The sequence below is a fragment of the Protobothrops mucrosquamatus genome, unplaced genomic scaffold (assembly GCF_001527695.2).
Source record: "Protobothrops mucrosquamatus isolate PMUCROS unplaced genomic scaffold, P.Mucros_1.0 scaffold847, whole genome shotgun sequence".
In the NCBI taxonomy this organism is placed as follows: domain Eukaryota; kingdom Metazoa; phylum Chordata; class Lepidosauria; order Squamata; family Viperidae; genus Protobothrops; species Protobothrops mucrosquamatus.
In genome coordinates, this window is record NW_015387102.1 from 73,044 (window position 1) to 94,390 (window position 21,347).

The following is a 21,347-nucleotide window of genomic DNA, read 5'->3' on the forward strand; positions in this document are numbered from 1 at the left end:
TGCTGCCCTTCTTAAGCAGTTAGTCAGCATAGAACTGAACAGCTGGATTTCTTTTAACTTTTACAAGTCTCTTCTAATAATCTTAAAAGAAATTTGAAATGTTGGCTTATTAGTTCAAACTTCTCTTTAACTCTGTTAATTGCTTTTCAAAATGGGTTGCCTGAATAAATTTGGACTTTCATTATAACTTTTAGGTTTCCTGAGCAGTGGAGCTTTGCTCTAATCAATAGAAGTTGGGATTTATAAATCAAGCCCAGGATTTACCGCAATTCACTCTGTCATAATACCAATAAAAGTATCCTGTCAAGCTGCCAATAGCTATATGTGGAGTTCAGTTAGATCCACTGAAGAAAGGATTAATCCATAGACTAATCCATAGAGAGATAACAAGAATGTGAAGCAGACTGACAGAAGGTAAAGTACAAACCATCTGGAGGATTTTGTTGCTCACATCTGGACCAAATCTTTAAGACTGCTTTCTAGCTTGCAACTTGAACTCTGTTCATAAGAACCAGAATCAAGGGATGTGCATAAGAGGTAGCTGAAAGTCAGGTTAGGGAAAAAAACAAAAGGAACCAAAGGTCAACATAGCAGCAGCAGCCAAGTTTTAGTTCAAATACTGGAATGTTGTCCACTGAGTTGCAAAGTTAGTTGACCATCTTGTATCTAGCAGGTCTTTTATTCTTCATGTGAATGCCAGTAGTCCTCATAAGGGGCAAATCTAACCTACAAACTGATGAAACATATCAAATAGCATCAGCGGTTTAAGGAATGGTGCCAGAAAACTGACATAAGTTGAAGCTGATAGCTCTATACAGACTGTGTGCTTGAATCTCTAGCATTCACTAGATGTTCAATCATTGTACACCAATTAACTGTATGATATAGTATCATGGATTGATATAATCTGCGTCAAAGGAAACAGACTGAAAGAGAGAAAAAAGCTCATCTTTAACACTGTATGTATTCAATCTGTGACTCAGTGGTTAAACAATGGAGACATTTCTTTAGCAAAATCCCTATGAATTCACTGTTGATTCTCATGATACCTATTGTACTGCTGAGTCTCCAGCCAGCTGTCATGTTGCCTTCCTGCTAATGTCATCGTGACTTGATAACCTTTGAATTAAACAGCTGCTGTCCTTCTGTGCTAAATACTCTTGCAGTGGGATTGTGGCAACTGCCTGAAATCAGGAAGAGTTCAACCTTTTCCTTTTATTTTCTTTGCCTGTGCAGAATTAACTGTAGCAACAAAGATGGTTGAAAAACATCATGTTTAAAAGTAAAACACCTTCTTAGAACAAGTAAAGCCTGTAGCATTAATCAAGCTGCTTGTACTATGCTTTTTATAGCAAATGGGTTCTCTGACACTGTAAGATGCTGTACCTATACATTTCACTTTATGATATATATGGCATACTAGAACTTCTCAAAAAATGAGTGTGTAAACAGAGACAGAGGGGGGGGGAGCACAGTCTGTTCTCCTATTACATCTTTGAACTTTCATATTGGAGCTTGATATACAAGAGAGAGAACACAATTTAAATTGATTTAAATTTAAATTCCAGATGTCAGTGCTGAAAAAAAATTAGGCTGATATTACTTTTAATCACTGCTAGCAGATTTCTTTCAGAGAAAATACCAAGCAGAAACTATTTATTCAACAATTAGAAAAAAAAATCTCCTGGAAGATGACACATGGTGAACTGAACCCAAGGCCTTTAAATGCTGTAAAATGAAAAATAATGGGTTTAGGTAACACTGAAAGAGGCTTAATCCTCTGGTGACATTTATACATAACAAATTGGAATAATAGTTTTGAATTTGGTCAGAATATTCAATTAAAGATACATTCCCTTATATTTTCATATATTCTTTCTGTCAATAAGAATTTATTTATTTATTTGTAAAATTTATTGGCCGCACATCTTACCACAGGGTAACTCTTTGTAACTTGAGAATTGAACATAAAGAATTAAACAATGTATTTGGATATCTAATGTATGGATATCTAACTTTATATGGTTCATTAAAAGACCAAGGTCAAATTTAAGACTTACAAAACCCCAAAGAACAAGGTGGGTTAACTGCATCAAGTTTCTAATTATATTATTAACCTCATGGTATAACTTGAATTTACAAACTGAATTACATCATCTTATGGCAAGACTGATTCTACAAGAAGACCAGGCTCCAGGTGGTTTGCACAGATTTGTTTGATTCAATACTAACCCCCCTAATCTATAAAAAGTATTTAGTCATAACCAGCATGTTAAAAGAATGGGATAATGGGATAATTTCTAGACAACTCTGCCTGGATGGCTGAGAATCTTCATCAACATACTGAAAAAAAAACTTAGCTTGGATCCCTGGCCTTTTGCTTCTGTATTAAAAAAATATTTAATATTTATTTTTATCAAGATGAAAATGCACATATTATCAGCAGAAAGAGAGTTACTTGCACATACTACAAGAACTAATTAGTAACAAAAGAAAGAGAATTTCTTTAAGATTCTTTATTTTGAAAGGCCAGGACCACTTCATTGGTTTCAGATTGTTTATTTTTAAAAAAGAAAAGTTGTCACATTAAATTTCAATTTACTGTAATGTTAACGTGGTTATTTGAATATTATGCTATGCTAAGAGATAGCATATTCTATCAGAAACAGAATGACAGAATTTAATAACAGGGACTTTAGAGGTCTTCTAGTCCAACCCATTGCTCAAACATGAGACCTTATACCATTTTAGACAAATAGTTGGCCAATCTTTTCTTAAAATCCTCCAGTGTTGGAGCATCCACAACTTCTGGAGGCAAGCTGTTCCACTGGTTAATCTTATTGTCAGGAATTTTTTTCCTTACTATCAGGAAATTTCTCCTTAAAATCATAAAAGCTTATCAGAACCATAAAAGCTTAGATGCAGCCACGCAGAAGGAAGGTATGATTTAAAAGAATAAACAGAAAAACATATCCCTTAATTCAGATAACCAGAAGACTAGAAAAAAGAACCACCACACGTGCTGACTTTGAGCACTTGTTATTGTTGTTAATTTTACAACTTGCCTTTTATACAGGAACTAAAGGCATAAACCAAACCATATGAGCTGAGCCAGTGACTGACTCTAAGTCACCCAAGGATCTTCCAGGGCTGAAAGTAAACTAGGACCTGGATCTTTTACCTTCTAGGCCAGCACTTTAACAACAGGTTAGATGCCATCATTCAGAATCCATAATATTTCATATTACCATACCTAAAGGAAAAGCCAAAATCATTTTACATTTTTATGTGACATTTTTATTTGTGTATATATGTCACAGTTATCATTTCAAAATCACAAACCAGAGGGTTAATATAAGATATAAAAAATAATCATGGATACATTTTGGTCAGATTTAAATTTCACCTTTCTTCCAAAAATTCACTCACAGTAGATGTTTGTGAGCTGTCTAAGAGAAATGAAGAGCATGGATCTTTTAATAAAATAAATAAAGTCCTCCTTCCACCATGTTTATTTCCATAGCAACAACCTTGTGAAGTAGGCTCCATTTGAGATACAGTGACTGGGTGTGAATTTAAACCTAGAATTTACTCATCTTAATCCAGCAACATAATCATGATACCACACTGATTTGTTTATGTGATGCAATTGGCTAAGGCATCAGTTCCTACCATAGGCAATCTATGGTAGCAAAACTCTTTTTCTGTGTCCTCCCATTTTTTTATGTGGATGAAGGAGGTTTGGACAAAATACAATTTCCGAGCCAATTTCAAGAGTGAGTTCTTTTTTTATTTTATTTCCAGCAGAAAAATATGTAAGACTAGACCTGGGAGAGAAAGCTTTTTATCTTCTAGATGAATGGTGAATAAAACATAAGGTAAAAGAAGAATCCCATGTAATAAACATAAAAGTAAGCTTATATCATACCAATCCAATCCATGATTCTTCAAAAATGAGTTTCAATAACATAAGCATGTATAGAACTGCAGCTAAGGACTTTTGCCCACTGTCATCAAATTGCAGCATAACCATTATCCAGCAAACTATTTCTTCATGATGTGGTTTTCAGAGAGTCTTCAGCCTATATCTCAAGAAGATTTATGTTCTTCTTGGCATTATAGTACTATTTTCATATTTATCATAATACTTTTTTTCCTGTGGATACAATCTGGCATGTTTTACCAGTTCTTGGGTACTGTTAAACATGTTTTTTGAGAAAGACTTCTAAATCTATACAGGTAGTCCTAGACTTACAAAAGTTCATTTAGTTCACTAAGTTACAATGACACTGAAAAAAGTGACATGACCATTTTTCACTCTTACAACTGTTGCAGCAGGTTGCAATATCTCAGGGTCATGTGAGCGCTGTTGTGACCTTCCGACAAGCAAAGTCAATGGGGATATTATTAGTGTCAGCACTATAAGTTATTTTTACTGTCACCTGAAAGACATTTATTAGGAAAAAAATAAGCTGTTCCTCTTATTTGTTTTTCCTATGAAAATAAGACCTTCTGTAAAAACTGTAAATCTCACTTTGTATTCACAGTTTGTGTGGGAGGGCAAATAATCACAATATGCCAGCACACTAGAGTCCTCTTTTCCTAATTATGTGAAATCTCATAATGTGAATTAATCAGGATGAAAAATCTGAATTTAACAAGCTATATGTATTTGAAATATCGAGGGAACATATTTTGATTAAAAGAAATAATGGACAGCAGTCATTAAAACTTGTGAACATGGTAGCAATTCAGATATTTCTCTGACTATGTAATTTAGATTTGTTTATGCTTATTGACCCGCCGAAGAGGTTAGATTCAATGCTCCTAGCTGTGAATAAAATCATTCTTTTAATACTAGAACACGTAGATTAGAGTGATAATTTGTCATGAGATTTTAACAGCAGGTCCTATTTATATGGTCTTGACTGGTAGACACTTTTCAGAACCTCTCCATATACTGCTATCAAATTATATATATATTTAATATTTTAGAAATCATTAAATATATTTGAAAAAAATCCTATCAATAATTTATAATTTAATTTAAATGTTGAGTTTTTACCCAGTTTCATTCCATTTGTCTCAGCTTTTTGGAACATGGTCCTGCATGACATTAAAAGTCAAGGAAATCTCACTGGTCATGGCAATAGCATCAACCTGATTTACAGGAAACATTACCTGCCACTAAGAGTTCTGACAATAGTCCGTACATTTAATAGGGTCAGAAATAATTTAAAAAACAGAAACAGAGGAGGTTACATTGCTCTTCCAAAGTTGATGTAGAAGGGCAGATCCATCCATCTTATCCCCCTCCAGATGGAAAGACAAAAAAAAGTCTGTTGATGCAGTCATAGGGCATATATAAAGAAACAGAGAGGTACCATCTGTTTCCAAGATCATAGCATTTATCTACATATTCTAATGTGTTTCAGGAGCAATGCTTTGCTGTGGAAGACGAAACTAAGATGAAGAAGAGTGATCAGGAGCATGTGACAGCAGAAAGAAAGAAAAAAAAATACAGAGGAAAGTAAAAATGTTGAACTTTAATTAATGAATTTCCAATCCAATTCTTTCATAGTTGCATTTAATTTTTAATTCTTGTAGAATCCTGAAAGTGTTCCCAAAGGTACTGCAGATGAAAACTCTTCCCTTCATTCAGGAAAGATTACCAAACAAATAACTGAGGACCAAGCACAACATTCAGTGCTGAGTACCATACAGGTGGCTCAGCTAATGCAAAGAAAATCTTGAATCTAACTACGCCATGAATGTGCTTTGGCAAATTTTTCATTCCTATCATCCTAACTTCTTTAGCTGTACCAGTTTTAAATAGTGTTTAATAGTTAAATAGTTAAACTGATGGCAACCAACACAATTTAAGAGTTAGGACAAATAGCCCCATTTGCCAAGTGATTTGGTGGTGGACCAATCACACGGCTGGTTAAGTGTTAGTTGTCAATTTGGCTGGTGCATTTGCCTCTAACTACATTCTCTTCCCCAGTAAGGATAAAGGTTTCCCCTATCCAGTCATGTCCAACTCTAAGGGGTGGTGCTCATCTCCATTTCTTACCTGAGGAAGTCAGTTTGTCTGAAGACCACTTCTGTGGTCATGTGATCAGTATGACTCTATGCTGAAGCACACAGAACACTGTTATCTTAGTGGTACCTATTGTTTATCTAATCTCATTTGCATACCTTTGAACCTCTAGATCAGTGATGGCGAACCTTTTAGAGACCGAGTGCCCAAACTGCAACCCAAAACCCACTTATGCATCGTCGAGTGCCGGGTGGGTGTGGCCCATTGGCTGGGTGTGGCCCATTGGGTGGGCGTGGCTGTGGTGGTAACGACAGACTGGGTGGGACTAAAAAGTTCAATCAATCAATTCCAACTTTGCAAGATCTTTTTTTTCCCGCGAGAAGTTGAAATTGACTGATTGAACCTTCTTTCTTTTTTTTGCACACAGCGGCGGAGGCCTAAAGTGAAAACCCAGCTGAAGGCCTAGGACTGGAGCGACGGTGCGCGTGCCCACAGAGAGGGCTCTGAGTGCCACCTCTGGCACCCGTGCCATAAGTTCGCCACCACTGCTCTAGATTGACAGGAACTGGGGCAAGTAATGGGAGCTCACCCTGCCCTGCAGTGCTTGGGTCTTGAACCCAGGCTGTCAACTTTCTAGCTGACTGGCTCAGTGTCTTTAGCTGCCGAGCTATCGCACTCCCTCTTTTCTCCAGTAGAAGAACATATCTACTGATTGTTTGGTACCCATAGTTCATCACAGTGGATTAGGAAAGTGTGAGAGCTATATGGTAAAGTGATTAAGCATGCTACACCCCATAGAAAGACAACCTGATGTACAGGATCTATCTGGAAGCAGGTCTGTCTGGAAATATTTCTACCCCATTTATCAGTTATTTATTGCTTTAGGTACAGTTTAGGATTCTTTCAAAATAGCAATAGAGTCGATGCAAAAATAACCTCCCCATAGCCAATGCATGGGTGGATGAAAATTTTAAGGGACCACACACTCATCTCACTCATCACAATTTGTATAGCTTGCTTTGAGTGCAGGAGGATGCTCAATTAAGTAACCTCTCCTACTTTATAATGCAGTTCCCAATCAATCAATGGATCAGCTATAAATTCCAGTAAAGAAGGAGAAGCTGATTTATTATCCACTATCTTGTCCTGTGGATCAGGAATCTCAGTACTAGGTTTGGATAGAGTGCTAAACCAGTAGTTCTAGCCATCTATAAAAATCATCCATCAATAATAGCAGTGTTACATCACCATTCAGCAGAAGCCAAAACAGAAGCTAGACAAGCGGGAATGGGATTAGCAAAATTAGTAAATTTTGTGCCAGATTAATTTTCTGTGGCTCAAGCATGAATGGAGAAGACCAACTTAATCAAGGGGAAAGATATAAAGCTCAAACGCTACACCAGCATTCATCTTGGAACCACTGAGCTTATGTAGTTCTATTGGGGAAAAATAGTATTTCCTTGGGCTGCTTGGGTGTTTGAGGAGTAGGGTTAGTTTTTTTCTAACCCATATTATAAAGTGGGTTTTTTTAAAAAAACTTTAGCAGTAATTTTTTTCTGTTTATCACCTTCCTGTCTAAAAAAAAATCACACCACTATTTTTTGGCATGAAAGCAATTAGCAATTTATGGTGTGAAGTTAGACTAGGGCTAGAAAAATGTTGTTTTCACCAGGTTTGAAGTGTTAGATGCTCATTTAGGAGCACAGGCCACTAGTAATTAATGAATGCCATATCTACTGTACAACTGTACAACAATATTTATATGGTATCCATGCCAGGAATAGGTGGCCTCTGCAAACATTCATATGTAACTGAACTTGTGAAATTTATATTAAGTCCTTTCTTACAATACTGAATATACTAAAAAAATCACATTTTCTAAAAACATGGCCAATATTCCTCTTTTGTTATGTGATAAGGATTTGACTTTTAATGAACTATGTGCATATGTCGATAGATTACATTGCAATATGAACAAGTTTTCTCTATGAATATTAGCAGATACTATTATGCTTAAATATTTTTTTCTAAGAGTGAAATCAACCTCTTTGTCACATCTATGTCATATATTTGCACATGTTACTGAGTGCATGCCTGGAAAACGATTTTTTTCATATTCAAAGTGCTGGTCTGTGGAATCAGGGATCCTCCATGGCACCTTCCAAAGTTGACATTCTTATTTCTGGTGGACTACAAATCCTACTAAAGCCTAATCAGCATAGCTGCCTAGAAGATGCCAGATTAGATAGCAGATTAAAGACCGGTTCAGTTCCATGTTCTCTTGCCATTGTAAGGTGGTGAGGTTGGTTAAGAAATTTATTTGTTAAGAAATATGTTTTGATTTTGGGATGCTTATTTCAAAGATATGGTTTAAACAGAGATTTAAAATACATCACAAGTTGCATTATGTGTTATTGCCTGAATTATATAATTAACGCCAAATATTGGTATAAAGACAAATTTAAATATGAGAAGAGCTGCAGATTTATATTTATTTATTTATTAAATTTATATGCTACCCAACCGTCCTAGATGTGAGTCTAGACTGCATACAACCTGAGATCCATGTGATCTGACTCAAGAGAAAAGAGCAAATTGTCTATGAGGATGAGGATAATCTTTAGTCTTTATATGGAAGGACAAACACATCCATTCTTTAATTAGTAATGGACCAGTACTGGGCCGCAGCATGCCAGCAACCGATCTGCAGAAACAAGCAAAGCCCCATCCATGGGACACAGGTAGCACACAAAACCATGCACTCTTGGTCCGTGGAAATACCTTTCTCCATGAAACCGGTCCCTAATGCCCAAAAGGTTGGGGACCTCTGTAGTAGGCAAACTGTTAAGAGCTTCTGAAAACTCTGGTGGTGCATGGATAGAAATAATTTGACTAAGATTCAGTTATTTGTGGAATGTGGGTATTTATTTTCTACCTCTCATTTTGTTTGTCTTCTGACACTTCACAATGATATTTAAGAATTTCACAATGATATTTAAGAACTTCACATTGATATTTAAACTTCACAACGATAGCAGCCCAAATTAAATACTAGGATAAGAGAGATTGATTTCTGCTTGAGATTTAGAACAACTCCTGAGAGCTCGAATGAAGAGAGTAGAAAAAATGTTTACAACAATTTTAAGGAAAAGATTGAAAATAATCTTACAAGAATTTATTCTTAAGGATCAATCAGTGTGGGTTTTCAACGAAAAGACAGCTAAAAGACAATTTTAGAACTTATTGGACTTATTAGAATATTTACGATAACATGAAAAACAAGCCACATTTATCTTTTTAGAAAGAGATAACTTTTTTGACAATTTAATCTGAACTTTCCTGTTTAAATTTTCAGGAAGATTTGAATTTTGGAGAAAATTTTATAATGTGGGTAAAACAAAAGGAGCAAGATATACTTTGCTGCTTGTTGTTTAATGTGGATGAAAGAGTGGTGTTGCTGAGAAATAGAAGGCTTTTGGAGCTAGAAGGATATGATCTGAGATTTGGTTGACATAGATATTTGTAGTATGATTAAATGTAGATTTAAAAACTCATTAGGTTTGATGTATTATATTGACAACATGGAACAGATACAAATCCAGGTTGTATCCATAAATGCTTTGGAGACTATCAGCACAAAAAGTATTTTATTGATGAGAAATGATAAGCAAACATGAATGGTTAACTCTCCATAATATGTTAGAAAGAAAGTCAAGAGAATATTTAGTAGCATGGGATACACTTGTCAATGATTAATAATTGTTAGAAAGATTTAAAGTAGATAAAATAACATATGGCTTTGAACACTAAGATTGAATTTGAAACAGAATTGTGTACAAATGATAAGCATGTAATTGTTAAAATGTGTAAACTTGAAATATGAAACAGAAGTATAACAAAAAAAATTAGAATAAAATGGGCTGAACATTTTGGTTGGTTATAAATGAAACAATGGGAAAATATGTGGTTAAGGGGACTTGAATTTACATGATGTTATAACCTTAAAGAGAATTTCTATAAAGTGATGTATTTTTATATATGTTGCCAGATAAATTGTCTAAAATGTATGAGGGTACTTCAAAATATGAACAACATAAAAGGACATTTTATCATCTTTGGGGGATGTATAAAAAATCCAGAAAAGTTTGGACACAAACACATAAACTAATGCAGAAGGTTTTAAAGCTTAACATAGAATTGAAAACCAAATTTTCTTTTGGGATGAGGGACAAAGGGAAAAAAGTTATGGAAGTTTGTTCTTATATATGATAACTGTGGTAAGATTATATTCATTATGTGGTGTATCAATAGCATCATGTATCAGCAAGTGCATACAACTTTAATAGGATTTCACTGCAGATGGGATAAATTGCATAGGATGCAGCACTGATTGAATTAAAAAGATATAAAAGGACTGCAGAGTGGTCTTTCTCATCAGTCAATGGGAGACCACATAAGTAATTGCTATATTATTTCAGAAGCATATGAATTAGTCCCCAATTCATAACTTCTCTCTGTAAACGATTGTATTGGATTGATCATTACAACTCTCTTAATGACTTAAGCATACTTCTCTTGAATTGTCACTTGACAGAAGTATGCAATGATTATGATAGCTAAGATATAGGCTAGAACTGTACATTCACCTTGTAAAATGTAAACAGTAGTAATATAAAACCAGAATACCAGAATACCAATACTAAAATAATTTACAGTAACAGGTTTGCAGCAAGCAGATTATGTATGCCTGCAGATTAACATGCTTATGGAGATTTTCAATCATCCAGATCATGGTTGGTTTTTTTCTATGCTTTTCAGTTCAGGACTAAAGAAGCTTCTTAGTTGACAAGCAAAATTTCCAAAAAATTGGAAAAAAAACAAGAAAGTCCAGTTGCCTTTTGGAAAAGCACCTCTGGGATTGCGGGTTAACAGAAAATCCCATACTGGCTCATACGATCGGCTGTGATAATGGATCTGAAATGTCCTCAAAATTCATTGTATTTTAAAATACAATGCAGCAAAATTCTACATTTTTCTCTGCAACTGAGTAAGAATTGCAGTCTAATAAAATCAAGATCAGCAAATCTGGAATTTAAATGAGATATTTTTCTTTATTAATACTGAGGAAGTGCAATCATGGGTTTTGAAAATTGCAACTTCTTTTTCAATTGCTCAAGTAAATTTCTATTTCCCACTGTGATACAGAAAGTTCATAATAAACCAGATGTGGAAAAGGTCTTCTGACTAGCTATGCTGATGTAATAATATAGTAATTCATAGTGGTCTACATTGGAAAGGGAGTTTCTCGTGCCCTGTGCCTAAAGATGTTGGTTTGGAAGGTAGAAACGAGTCTAGGACAACTCACCATGGCCAGCTCACTGTGGGACAACTCGCTATGGATAAATGGCTGAGGGACAATTTGTCACATACTATTCCGAGCAAAATAACTCAAAGCGATTAATGTTATCTACCACTGTTTCTTTGACATTATTTCCATTGACAAAAATGGAAATACTGTCGAAGAAACGTGGCGGATAACATTTATTGCATTGAGTTATCCTGCATGGAATTGTCTGGGGTAACTTGGCCTGTAGAAAATTAGCCATAGCAGCTTGGTCACAATGAATTGTCCCATTCCGGGCAGAAAATGTCCTTCCTATAATTCCTTTACATAGCAAATGTAGAATATCTATATTATTTAAAATGATCTTCTTTAAGGAACATTAAAGACATTTAATCAGACACATTTGTAGCTCATCTATCATCTACAAATGAATTATTTAACCCACTAAATTTTAAAGTCAGATCTAGAAAACATGAACAGAACTGCATTTTGCAGCTTACCTCCAACTGTGAAAACAAAGTAGATTGTAAATTGTACTGTGTTATGCTTGTCATATTTATAGAATTGGTTAAGATCTTATGTTGATCCCCTACAAAATGGCTCTTTTGCTTATTTGTTTCACAAACCATTCTCAGCCAAAAATTTCCTTGAGTGTATGAGCAAACGCAAACATGAAACCACAGAGCTAGAGCTTTCATACCACTTCGTACCATAAACATTCCTCAGTGGTACCAGCCTTTTGCAGACAATAGTAACCAAATATATAGCAAATCGAGAATTTGATTTGATCTTTATAGTATGAGAAATAACTGAATTACAATTCACAGTCAATAGGAAAAAGGTCCACTAGATAATTTTCATGAAAAATAAGACATCGTTGAGTGAGTGAATGGGTGAGATAGATATTCTCATTCATTGAAGCATGCTGTCTTCACTTTGCAGTTGTAGGCCTTATAGTTCCAGAGACAATTCCTTTCTCATTCTAAATGATATATGTCCATTCAAACTATACTGCAATGTGGAAGTGCACATAGACACATAGTCCCTGTGCCAGCTTTTGTTAAAATGGCTTTTGTACAGATGTACCTTTTGTGCCAATTGTGTCCACCTGTGGAGTAGAAAACACTGTTCACAAACTCTAATGCCCTAATCATCTTTTGTTTTGACTACTCTTACATGGTCTATATGAGGCTACCCTTGAAGAACTTTGGGTAGATGTGACTAGCACAGAATGGTGGCTATCTCTTAATGTATTTGGATATGTCTTAATATATCTTTCATGAGCTGCATTGGCTGCCAGTTGGCTTATGGGTATGATTCAAAATGCTAGTCATCACCTTTAAGACCCTACAGTATATGGCTCTGGACTGGATTATCTGAGGGATTGCCTTCTTCTCTGTTTATATCTATCTATCTATCTATCTATCTATCTATCTATCTATCTATCTATCTATCTATCTATCTATCTATCTATCTATCTATCTATCTATCTATCATCTATCTATCATCTATCTATCTACAGTATCTATCTATCTATCTATCTATCTATCTATCTATCTATCTATCTATCTATCTATCTATCATCTGGGGATTGTTTTAGAAGTTGACATTGTGAGCTGCCTACAGTCTTTGGGAGTGGCTAGCAATCAAACAAATGACTAAATATAGAATAGACTTATACCATAAAGAAAAGTTTATGAGGTGGATGATGCCAGTCAATATTTCAGGCTTTGAAAAGTAGAATTTTTAAGCCAACACATCAAAAGGGAAACAGATCTTGTAATTTAGACCAGTTCACTCCTTGCACATTCATTGTATGTCTTATCATATATGATGTTTTTCAAGTAGCTTCTTATTTAAGTACTTTTGTTGAAATGAACTGGACTATGTTGTGATGGAAGGATATTTAAGTACATTGATCATGCAGTAATTCCTAGCAGAATATTCTCATGAGTGCTGGTAATTTGCAATCAATGAAAGGTTCATATTGGTGTTGAGAGGAACTTTCATTTTGAAAAGAAGCATAGGATCTCCAATTAGATCTATACAGTGGTGGGATTCAAATATGTGAACAACCAGTTCTCTATGTGGATGCCGCTTCCAGAAGTCCGTTCTGGGCCTGGGCAACAAAAAATTAGCTACCGGTTCTGCTGAACTGGTGCGAACTGGCTGAATCCCACCACTGGATCTATGACTGTAGAGAAGAACAAAATTTAAAGACTTCCTTCCATATCACTATACTACCTGTATAGTGTTTAATCCTCAATATAAATACTATAATATATTAGTAAGAATTATGGGACTATATTGCATACTTAAAGGGGAGGGAATATATAAAATCATTTAGCTTAGGACATTTTCATTAAGCAAAAATAATTAATTAATAATATAATTATTATGGACATTTTATATCCTATAAATTCAATTATGAAGTTCTCTGATGAAACTCAGATTCATTTACCCATGTCTGGCTTATAAATTCAAAGTAAGTAATTACGAAAGCTATGCTAATAAACTTTGAATATTATATTATATAGCCAGTGATATTTTTAAAATTGGATTTAAAGTGAGAAAGAATAAAGCTGCCTGGTCTAGGCTGCAAAAATCTAGACAACCACAAAATGACAGAAAAGAGATGCAAAATATTCTCTCTAGTCTGTTGTAGTTCAGTTCCTAAATTGGTGAGGTTTTTTTGCACATTCTCAAGGAAATAATTCACCTATTTAATGAAGTTTTCCAAGTGAAAATATTCCCCACATTTGTTCACTATTTTATTTGTTCTCTTTAATAGAAGAATGCTATGGAATCTCATCTCTATGGAATAACTGTAGCAGTTCAGGGATACTTTGCAGGACAAATCTTTGTTCTGCATTTGCTATTAAATTGGGGAAAAGGGTTAAAATGGAATTTCCTAATAAAAATATAATTGTGTTTGAAATATTTTTCCTTGAAATAATCAAAAACTTAAGATCATTTCTAGCTTAGATACATTTTGTTAATATGGTGCTTAACTAGAAATATAAATATAAATGAAAGTTTGAAAAGGAGACAAGATACTTTGTCTCTTTTCTCTAATCAACTATTAAATCTGTATGTTAGTTCTTTGTTCCAATCCCTTCCAATTCAGCAACTTAATTTAATAGGCATTTGGTACAAATCATGGCAAGTGATAAGACATATGTCGCAACATCTTGAGGCAATCCCCATCCATCCGATGCAAGAATATCAGTCATATGCTTGGCATCACAACAATGCAATACATCTCTCATCACTTGTGTGGTCCACCCACTGGATTACAATGAAGGAAAGATGCTTGCTTTCAGCACTATATGCTTCTTCTACTTGCTACTGGTAGTGTATTGTGCAGACAAGAGATTAGAAGAGAAATTGGGCTCTGGTGGATGTTCAGGTAATTCATATCACTGCAACTAAGGATAAATATTTCAAGAGGAGTGCCATTGTTCTGAAAGAGAATAAAATAAAAAATAATAAAATAAAATAAAAAGTTATAAAATAAAATAAAACCTTTGTACTTTTATAAACTGTACAGACAAATACAGATAAGCACAAACATGAAAAAGAGTGGGCAGTTGTGATATTTTTCATGTAAATATCTGGGACAAGATTGAAGAGTTGTACGAAATGGTAATTCACCCTCATTTAATTACTAGAGACAGCGAAGCTACATATTGGAGAAATGAGGTCAGAACCCGTGAAGGTATTCCAAGAGCTCCTCCCCTCTGTTCTATCATTATCTGGAATATAATAGAACTGAAGCAATCCTTATATCAACATAGCTCTTATATCATTACATCATAATTGATTTCCTACCTCTTTGATACACAAAGTAGTTTAAGAACATTTTTTAAAGTTTGCTAATTCCTAGTGAGAAATAGACACAGGGTACCATTAATGATGTAGGAAATGATATAAATTAATTTATATCTATATTACTATCTAAAATTACTACAAATCATTTTAGAGGTGATCAGAGGATTTCAATTTATAGCCAATTGGGTACAACAGTAGTTTCTCCTAAAGAGAACCGTTTTCATTGATATTAATTAAAGGGTGCTTCTATAGTTGGTAATTCATCAAAGAAGATAATGTACAAAGTGCATGATTTTATCTATAGTTACGTGTTGAGTTCTGCCCTTTGACGTGTTTCAGCTAATTTCAAAGCATGAAGGCTGAGAGCAGGAAAAGAAGGGATTACAGAAAACAAAATGAGAAGTTATGTCTTCTAGGAAGTTATCACAGAAATTCAGAATTATAAAAAATATGTTTTTTTATTTTTACAATAAATACTTTGTAAATTATGAGGTAAGCACAACAGTAGACAGTAACATTTTTGTAACTGATGCAGTCTGGAATTAAACATCAAAATCTATAAATATATTTTATCAGGGGCTTCATGAAGTTCAACATTAATTAGTCTAGAAGATTTGTCTTAATCAGATCAGATGCCATCCATCAGGTTCACAGTAATGAGAACTTCAGCTGATCTTCCTCCAAAGGCTAAAAAAAGAGAAACACTATTGCACTGCATATTGGAGCAGCTTGGCTCATTACCCAAACTAGAAATCACAGTGAGATGAGATAAATGCTAATGCAGTTTAATTTAAATTTAATCACATTGTATATTATTTGGGTTTAGTTTTAAATTTCTCAATCTGTTTCTATTTTAAGTAAGATACTAGACTGGCTGGGTAATTATATAAATGGTTGGCTTTAATCAGGTACTGTATACTGCATTTCCTCTGACTGTTACTTACAACTCTCCATGCTATCTTAAAAAATTGCAATGAGTAATCAAGATCAAAGATATATTTTATTTTAGCCCTTTTTAACTTCATTCCTTAAAGAGTTGTTATTGTAAGAAGGGTTTGACTCAAACTACCCATTATTTGAATTGCTAAACATGTTTTGTTTTGTTGAAATACAGCTATGTGAGGGAGAGAAAAATAGCAATAGGAATAACATTTAGACTTATATGCTGCTTCATAGTGCTTTACAGCCCGGTCTAAGTGGTTTACAGAGTCAGCATATTGCCACAACAATCTGGGTCTTCATTTTACTGACTTGGGAAGGATGGAAGGCTGAGTCAACCTTGAGCCGCTCAGGATTGAACTGCTGGCAGTCGTCAGAATTAGTCTGCAATACCGCATTCTAACCACTGTGCCACTATGATAGCACTTAATGATAGCATTACGTACTTTCTCTCCCACCCACTTCCACTAGGCACATTATAAGGGAGCATATAAGGTTAGAGAAAAATATAGGTGGAAAAGTTTGTAGTTCAGCAACTATGGGAAAACCAAAAATGGCCAAAACTATTCTTGGCTTTTCAAAAATTGCTGAACTATAAACATTTATTTTATCATCAACCATTCTGGCTGGTGATTCTAAAAAATATCTGGAACATCTGGAAAGCCCTAGATTAGGGTTAAAATATCTCTTTTCCAATTCAGTTCTTTCTTCCTGAAATGACATTATAGTTTTTCTGAAAAGAAGGAACAGTCCAGCCACAGTACAGTAAATTAAATACGAACATGTTATGTCTTAGCAATACAAGCCTTCTGAAATCTGGAGACTGATGGTGGAAAGAATGGAGCTTGTGCAATTGTGGTCATCTACATGAGTAGACTAAGAGCATAAGGAGTCCTGATATACAGTATACCAACTAGTCTTTCTCCCCAAAGTTCTCCAGATGTATTGCACCGCTACACCCATAATGCTCAATAAAATCTGCCAGAAAATTGTGGAACTTGAAACAAATGGAGAAATGCTGACAGAGAATATATTTAAATCTATATTTAAATCAAACACTAGAACTGTCTTCTTACACATCTTGATTGCATAAAACACCTTGTCTTCAATTCACTAGAGGAAACCAAGGGTGGTATAGTAATAATAGATGTGAATATCCTCACCTCTATTTTATGAGCCTCATCCATAAGCAGAAATAAATGTATACACTTGGCATGTCATTTTATCATGCAATAGTTTGTGGTGGTGGCTTCCTGAATTCCCTATTAAACACTGAGTAGGGTTTGTGGGTTAATTTGTTTTGCAGTGCCAACAAAGAATTGATGGCAGTTGATTTTAAGTGTTCCAATCATTAAAAAAAATAAAAAAAACCTAAAATAGACTGAAATTCCATCAAACATATCATCCTAATTTTTATTTTCCCTCTGGATAGTCAATAAACAAAGTCAAAGAAATATTCTTTGCTCTGCCACTTAATGCTTATTGATACGTTGCTAACCAGGTTGCCTAATCTCCTTTTAAATAATCTAAATTAATGACCATTGCACCTTTTGTATCTTTTGGATGGTGAACAATGAAACTTAAACCAAAGATGACTCAGTTGATTTTTCTAGGACAAAAGAATGAAAAAAAATTAGTTTGGTTCTAACTCAGTGTATTATTTATAATTAGTGAAGGATGTCAATTTAACTTATAGTCTTCAACTGTATTTCCTTGATACAATATACTGTATACAAATGAGTTTTAGAGCTGANATTATAACTATAATGTAATGGAAACTGAAAGAGAGGCTTAAAGAGATGAATTATGTATATCTGTCCTTCTTCCGTTAGTTATTCTCAAATAAAAGTGTTTCTACTGACTACTGTTAATTTATAAAACATAGTGTTCTATTGTTAATGTGATTATGAGCTGATTTTGAAAAAGGGCCTTCAGTGACATCACTGAAGGGTGTAGTTGCTTGCTTTCATTGAAAAAACTAGGATTGTTATTATTCTTTAAAGCACAATTATTTTATCTAAGCTAACTTTGAAAATAAGCAATTATTCACTCAAAACAAAACACAGTCTATTGTCCAGAAATAATATTTATTCATTGACCTTAAAACACAGAATAGAAAAAGCTTTGTAAATAAAACTATATATATATATTATATATGTATATGAATGCTTTATTTTTTTATTTGGTACTTCACAAAAAACACTACAGACAATAACAAAATATTTCAATTCATTTAAAAAAAACTCATATTTTGGTGGCCAATCGGCTTTGATCGAGATATCTCAAGATTTACTATTTGACAGTTTTCATTTTATTTCATAAACTTGTTTCTTAAAAAAATTGAAGCAATTTGTTATTTGATCAAGATTTTAAACATTTAAAGATACTCACAAACCACAGAACAGTTCATAGGAGTTTATACAGACTGTTCAGTGCCAAATCATCCATCACAGTGACCAATTGAGACACAAAACCAAACTACTTTTGCACCTGAAGGAGTCATTTGGGCACAATCATTTTCACAAGCAATATAGAGCACTTACTGGGAGCTCACAGAAATCACCTGTGGAAGTTCCTGCAATTACTGATGTTCAAAATCACATGCAGAGACCACAGGAGCAGCTATAGTTGAGGTCCATGAGCTCCTCTTTCATACAAGTAATATTACTCATGAAAAAGGGGGTGCCAGAGTTCTTGTGGGCAAAAAGCAGCTAAGTATAATGCCTGAACATGCCTCAAATTTCTTAAAGAAAAGTAAATCACAACTGAACTGGGGTAGAATTTAATCCAATGAGGAAACATAATATTTAAACCACTACATGTTTTCCATTGCCCTTTTGGTAATGTGTTCTTTCCCCTTTTCAGACTTATCCTGGTTTAGATATTCCAGAACTTTTGCTAGCATCTCTTCATCCATATATGGTCTGTTCTGGGTGTCATCATTCTCTTTAGCCGTTGGCAGTCTTTTGCCGAATAAAGTGAATTGATCTGGTTCATGACTTCCTATTTGGTCTAGATGGTCACGTTCAGATGAAACTGCAAGTGGAATTTCTTTCTTCAGACCTGTATTGATAACTTCAGGATACTTTGTCAACATCTTGGCTAAATAGTCTGACAACTCTTCTTCTTTTCCATTCAGTGATTCTTGTTTCATTTGTCTTTCTAAACGGTTAAGCCAAGCCATTTTCGAAAGTATATTTTGATCAGATCTTGCAGGCAGGTACCATTTTGGAAATCCATTTTCTTGATTTATTTGATGTCCAGGATAAGGAGGTTTTTGATTACCAACATTTTCCATCTCTAAAAGATTGATAATGTCTTCAACATTCAGGTCTTCTGGCAAATTATCTGGCAGAACATTAAATCTTTGCTTTTGGTAACCATGTAAGGAGTTCATCTTATTTTTGAATAAGTCTGACTTTTCTAAATTAATCTCAGGAATTTCATCAATATCTTCAATCAGTTCAGGTTCTTGTTCCTTTTCATTCTGATGTTTATCTCCAGATTTCAACATTTCGATTAAATCCTCAGGTGGGATCTGTAAATTTCTTGAGATTTCTATCAACTCATAAACTGCTTGAGGATCAAGCTGTTTTTCAAAATATTTGGCTGCTCTTTTGTCTTCATTTTGGTTGATCCCTAACATGTCACCTCCCGGTCTATTCATCATTTTTTTCAAATAATAATCCATCAACTGTGAGACATCTTCCAGGACTTGATTTTTATTCTCTTTTTTCATGTCATCTTCTAGGATACCTGCTCTCTTTATTTCATCATTGATCTCGTCATTTTTCTCAATTTCTTCTTTACTGTCTCTTATTTCTTCTTGAGTTTGACTTTCCACTTTTTCCTCTACTGGGTTCCAGTCTTCTCCTCCAACCACATCTTCATAAGCAATGTTATTTCCTTTAAAAGCATCATCTTCCTCATCAGCATATAGCTTTTGTTCCTCATTAAACCTTTCTTTGTTTAGATTATGAGGTGCCATCATTTTCCCTAGCTCCTGAAATACAGATTCTAAAGTTGCAAGACTTTGAGGTGTGTACTGTTCTTCCACTATTTCATTTGTTCTTTTATAAGGATTATCTCTTGAATTTTCTTCAAAGTATGTATGTGGAACCTTAAATTTTTTATGTGTTGTAGCAGGCCAAGTACGCTCATCATAATCATCCATTGTTCCATCCAGAAAGATATTGTCTGAATTCAGGGGATTAAGTTTATTTTCTTTTGAGACAACTTTTGATTCTTTCTCTCTTTGTCTTATGGTTTCCAACATTGTCTTAACCCACTGGGAATCATCTTCTGGGAAGGACTCCCTTAGGTTGTCGGGTAAATAGTGTTGGTTTTTGCTTTCTTTTGACTGTAGAACAAATGGAGAATTTTGATAGGAACTATAATCTGGACTTGTTTCAATATTGCTGGTTTGTTTTCTAAGACTTTCTATGTATTCCAGAGCTTTGATCATATCTGGGCTTGGAAGCCGCTGCAGGTTTTTCATTAGATAGTCTGGATCATTCTGAAGGTTTTGAAAACTTTGAAATGAAGCAGAATTGGCATAAGAGATGAGCACAAAAACTTGAACAAGAGGCAAAAGTATTTCAAGCCAGGAGATTTTATCAGCCATATTTGAAATGTTTCCTTAAAATAAAGAAAAAAAATGAAAATTAACACAGAAAGGTACATTTAAAATATCTTCTATGGTCAAGTATGGACAGCAATAACAGCTTTAGACTAAAGTAACTTATAAGGTACTTCAAATTGAATATTTATTTATTTAGTTATGTTCAGAGATCATAGAAATGAAACTGAACTAACCATAGTCTATACAAATAGTTACAACTAACTGTTTGCATAGAAGTTGCTCCTTGTAACTTAGTGTCAGGTGTGAAAGACAGGTCCACACATGAAGGTCCAATTAAACAGATGTATTGCTAAAAAGCCTATGCACACAACTATTCTCAACTAATGGTTACTACCTGCTTGGAGTTAGATAAGGACCACAGAATTCAAGGGGACTTAGGCTGCTTGTGGCTATGTAGGGATTGTAGGCTAATCCCTCTTTTAACTCTGCCTCCAGGTTCTGCTACTTTTTCCCCTACAAATTGTTTTGTTTCCCTTATTGTTTGGGGAAACAGTCTTAGATACTTCAATAAATAATCATGAAGCCTATCTCTAAATTTTAAATTATACTTT

At 34.4% G+C, this 21,347-nt stretch overlaps 1 protein-coding gene across 1 annotated transcript; it reads right to left on the reverse strand.

The window, feature by feature from the left end:
• Positions 1–18,535: 18,535 nt before the first annotated feature.
• On the reverse strand, positions 18,536–20,778 carry SCG2 (secretogranin II). Its single transcript, XM_015819020.1, has one exon. It carries the CDS (start codon positions 20,776–20,778, stop codon positions 18,970–18,972), a length of 1,809 nt encoding a protein of 602 aa, XP_015674506.1. The 3' UTR covers positions 18,536–18,969.
• Positions 20,779–21,347: the final 569 nt, after the last annotated feature.

Excerpts from the sequence above, each read along its gene's own strand:
- SCG2 (XM_015819020.1), bottom strand. The coding sequence starts at position 20,778 with ATGGCTGATAAAATCTCCTGGCTTGAAATACTTTTGCCTCTTGTTCAA.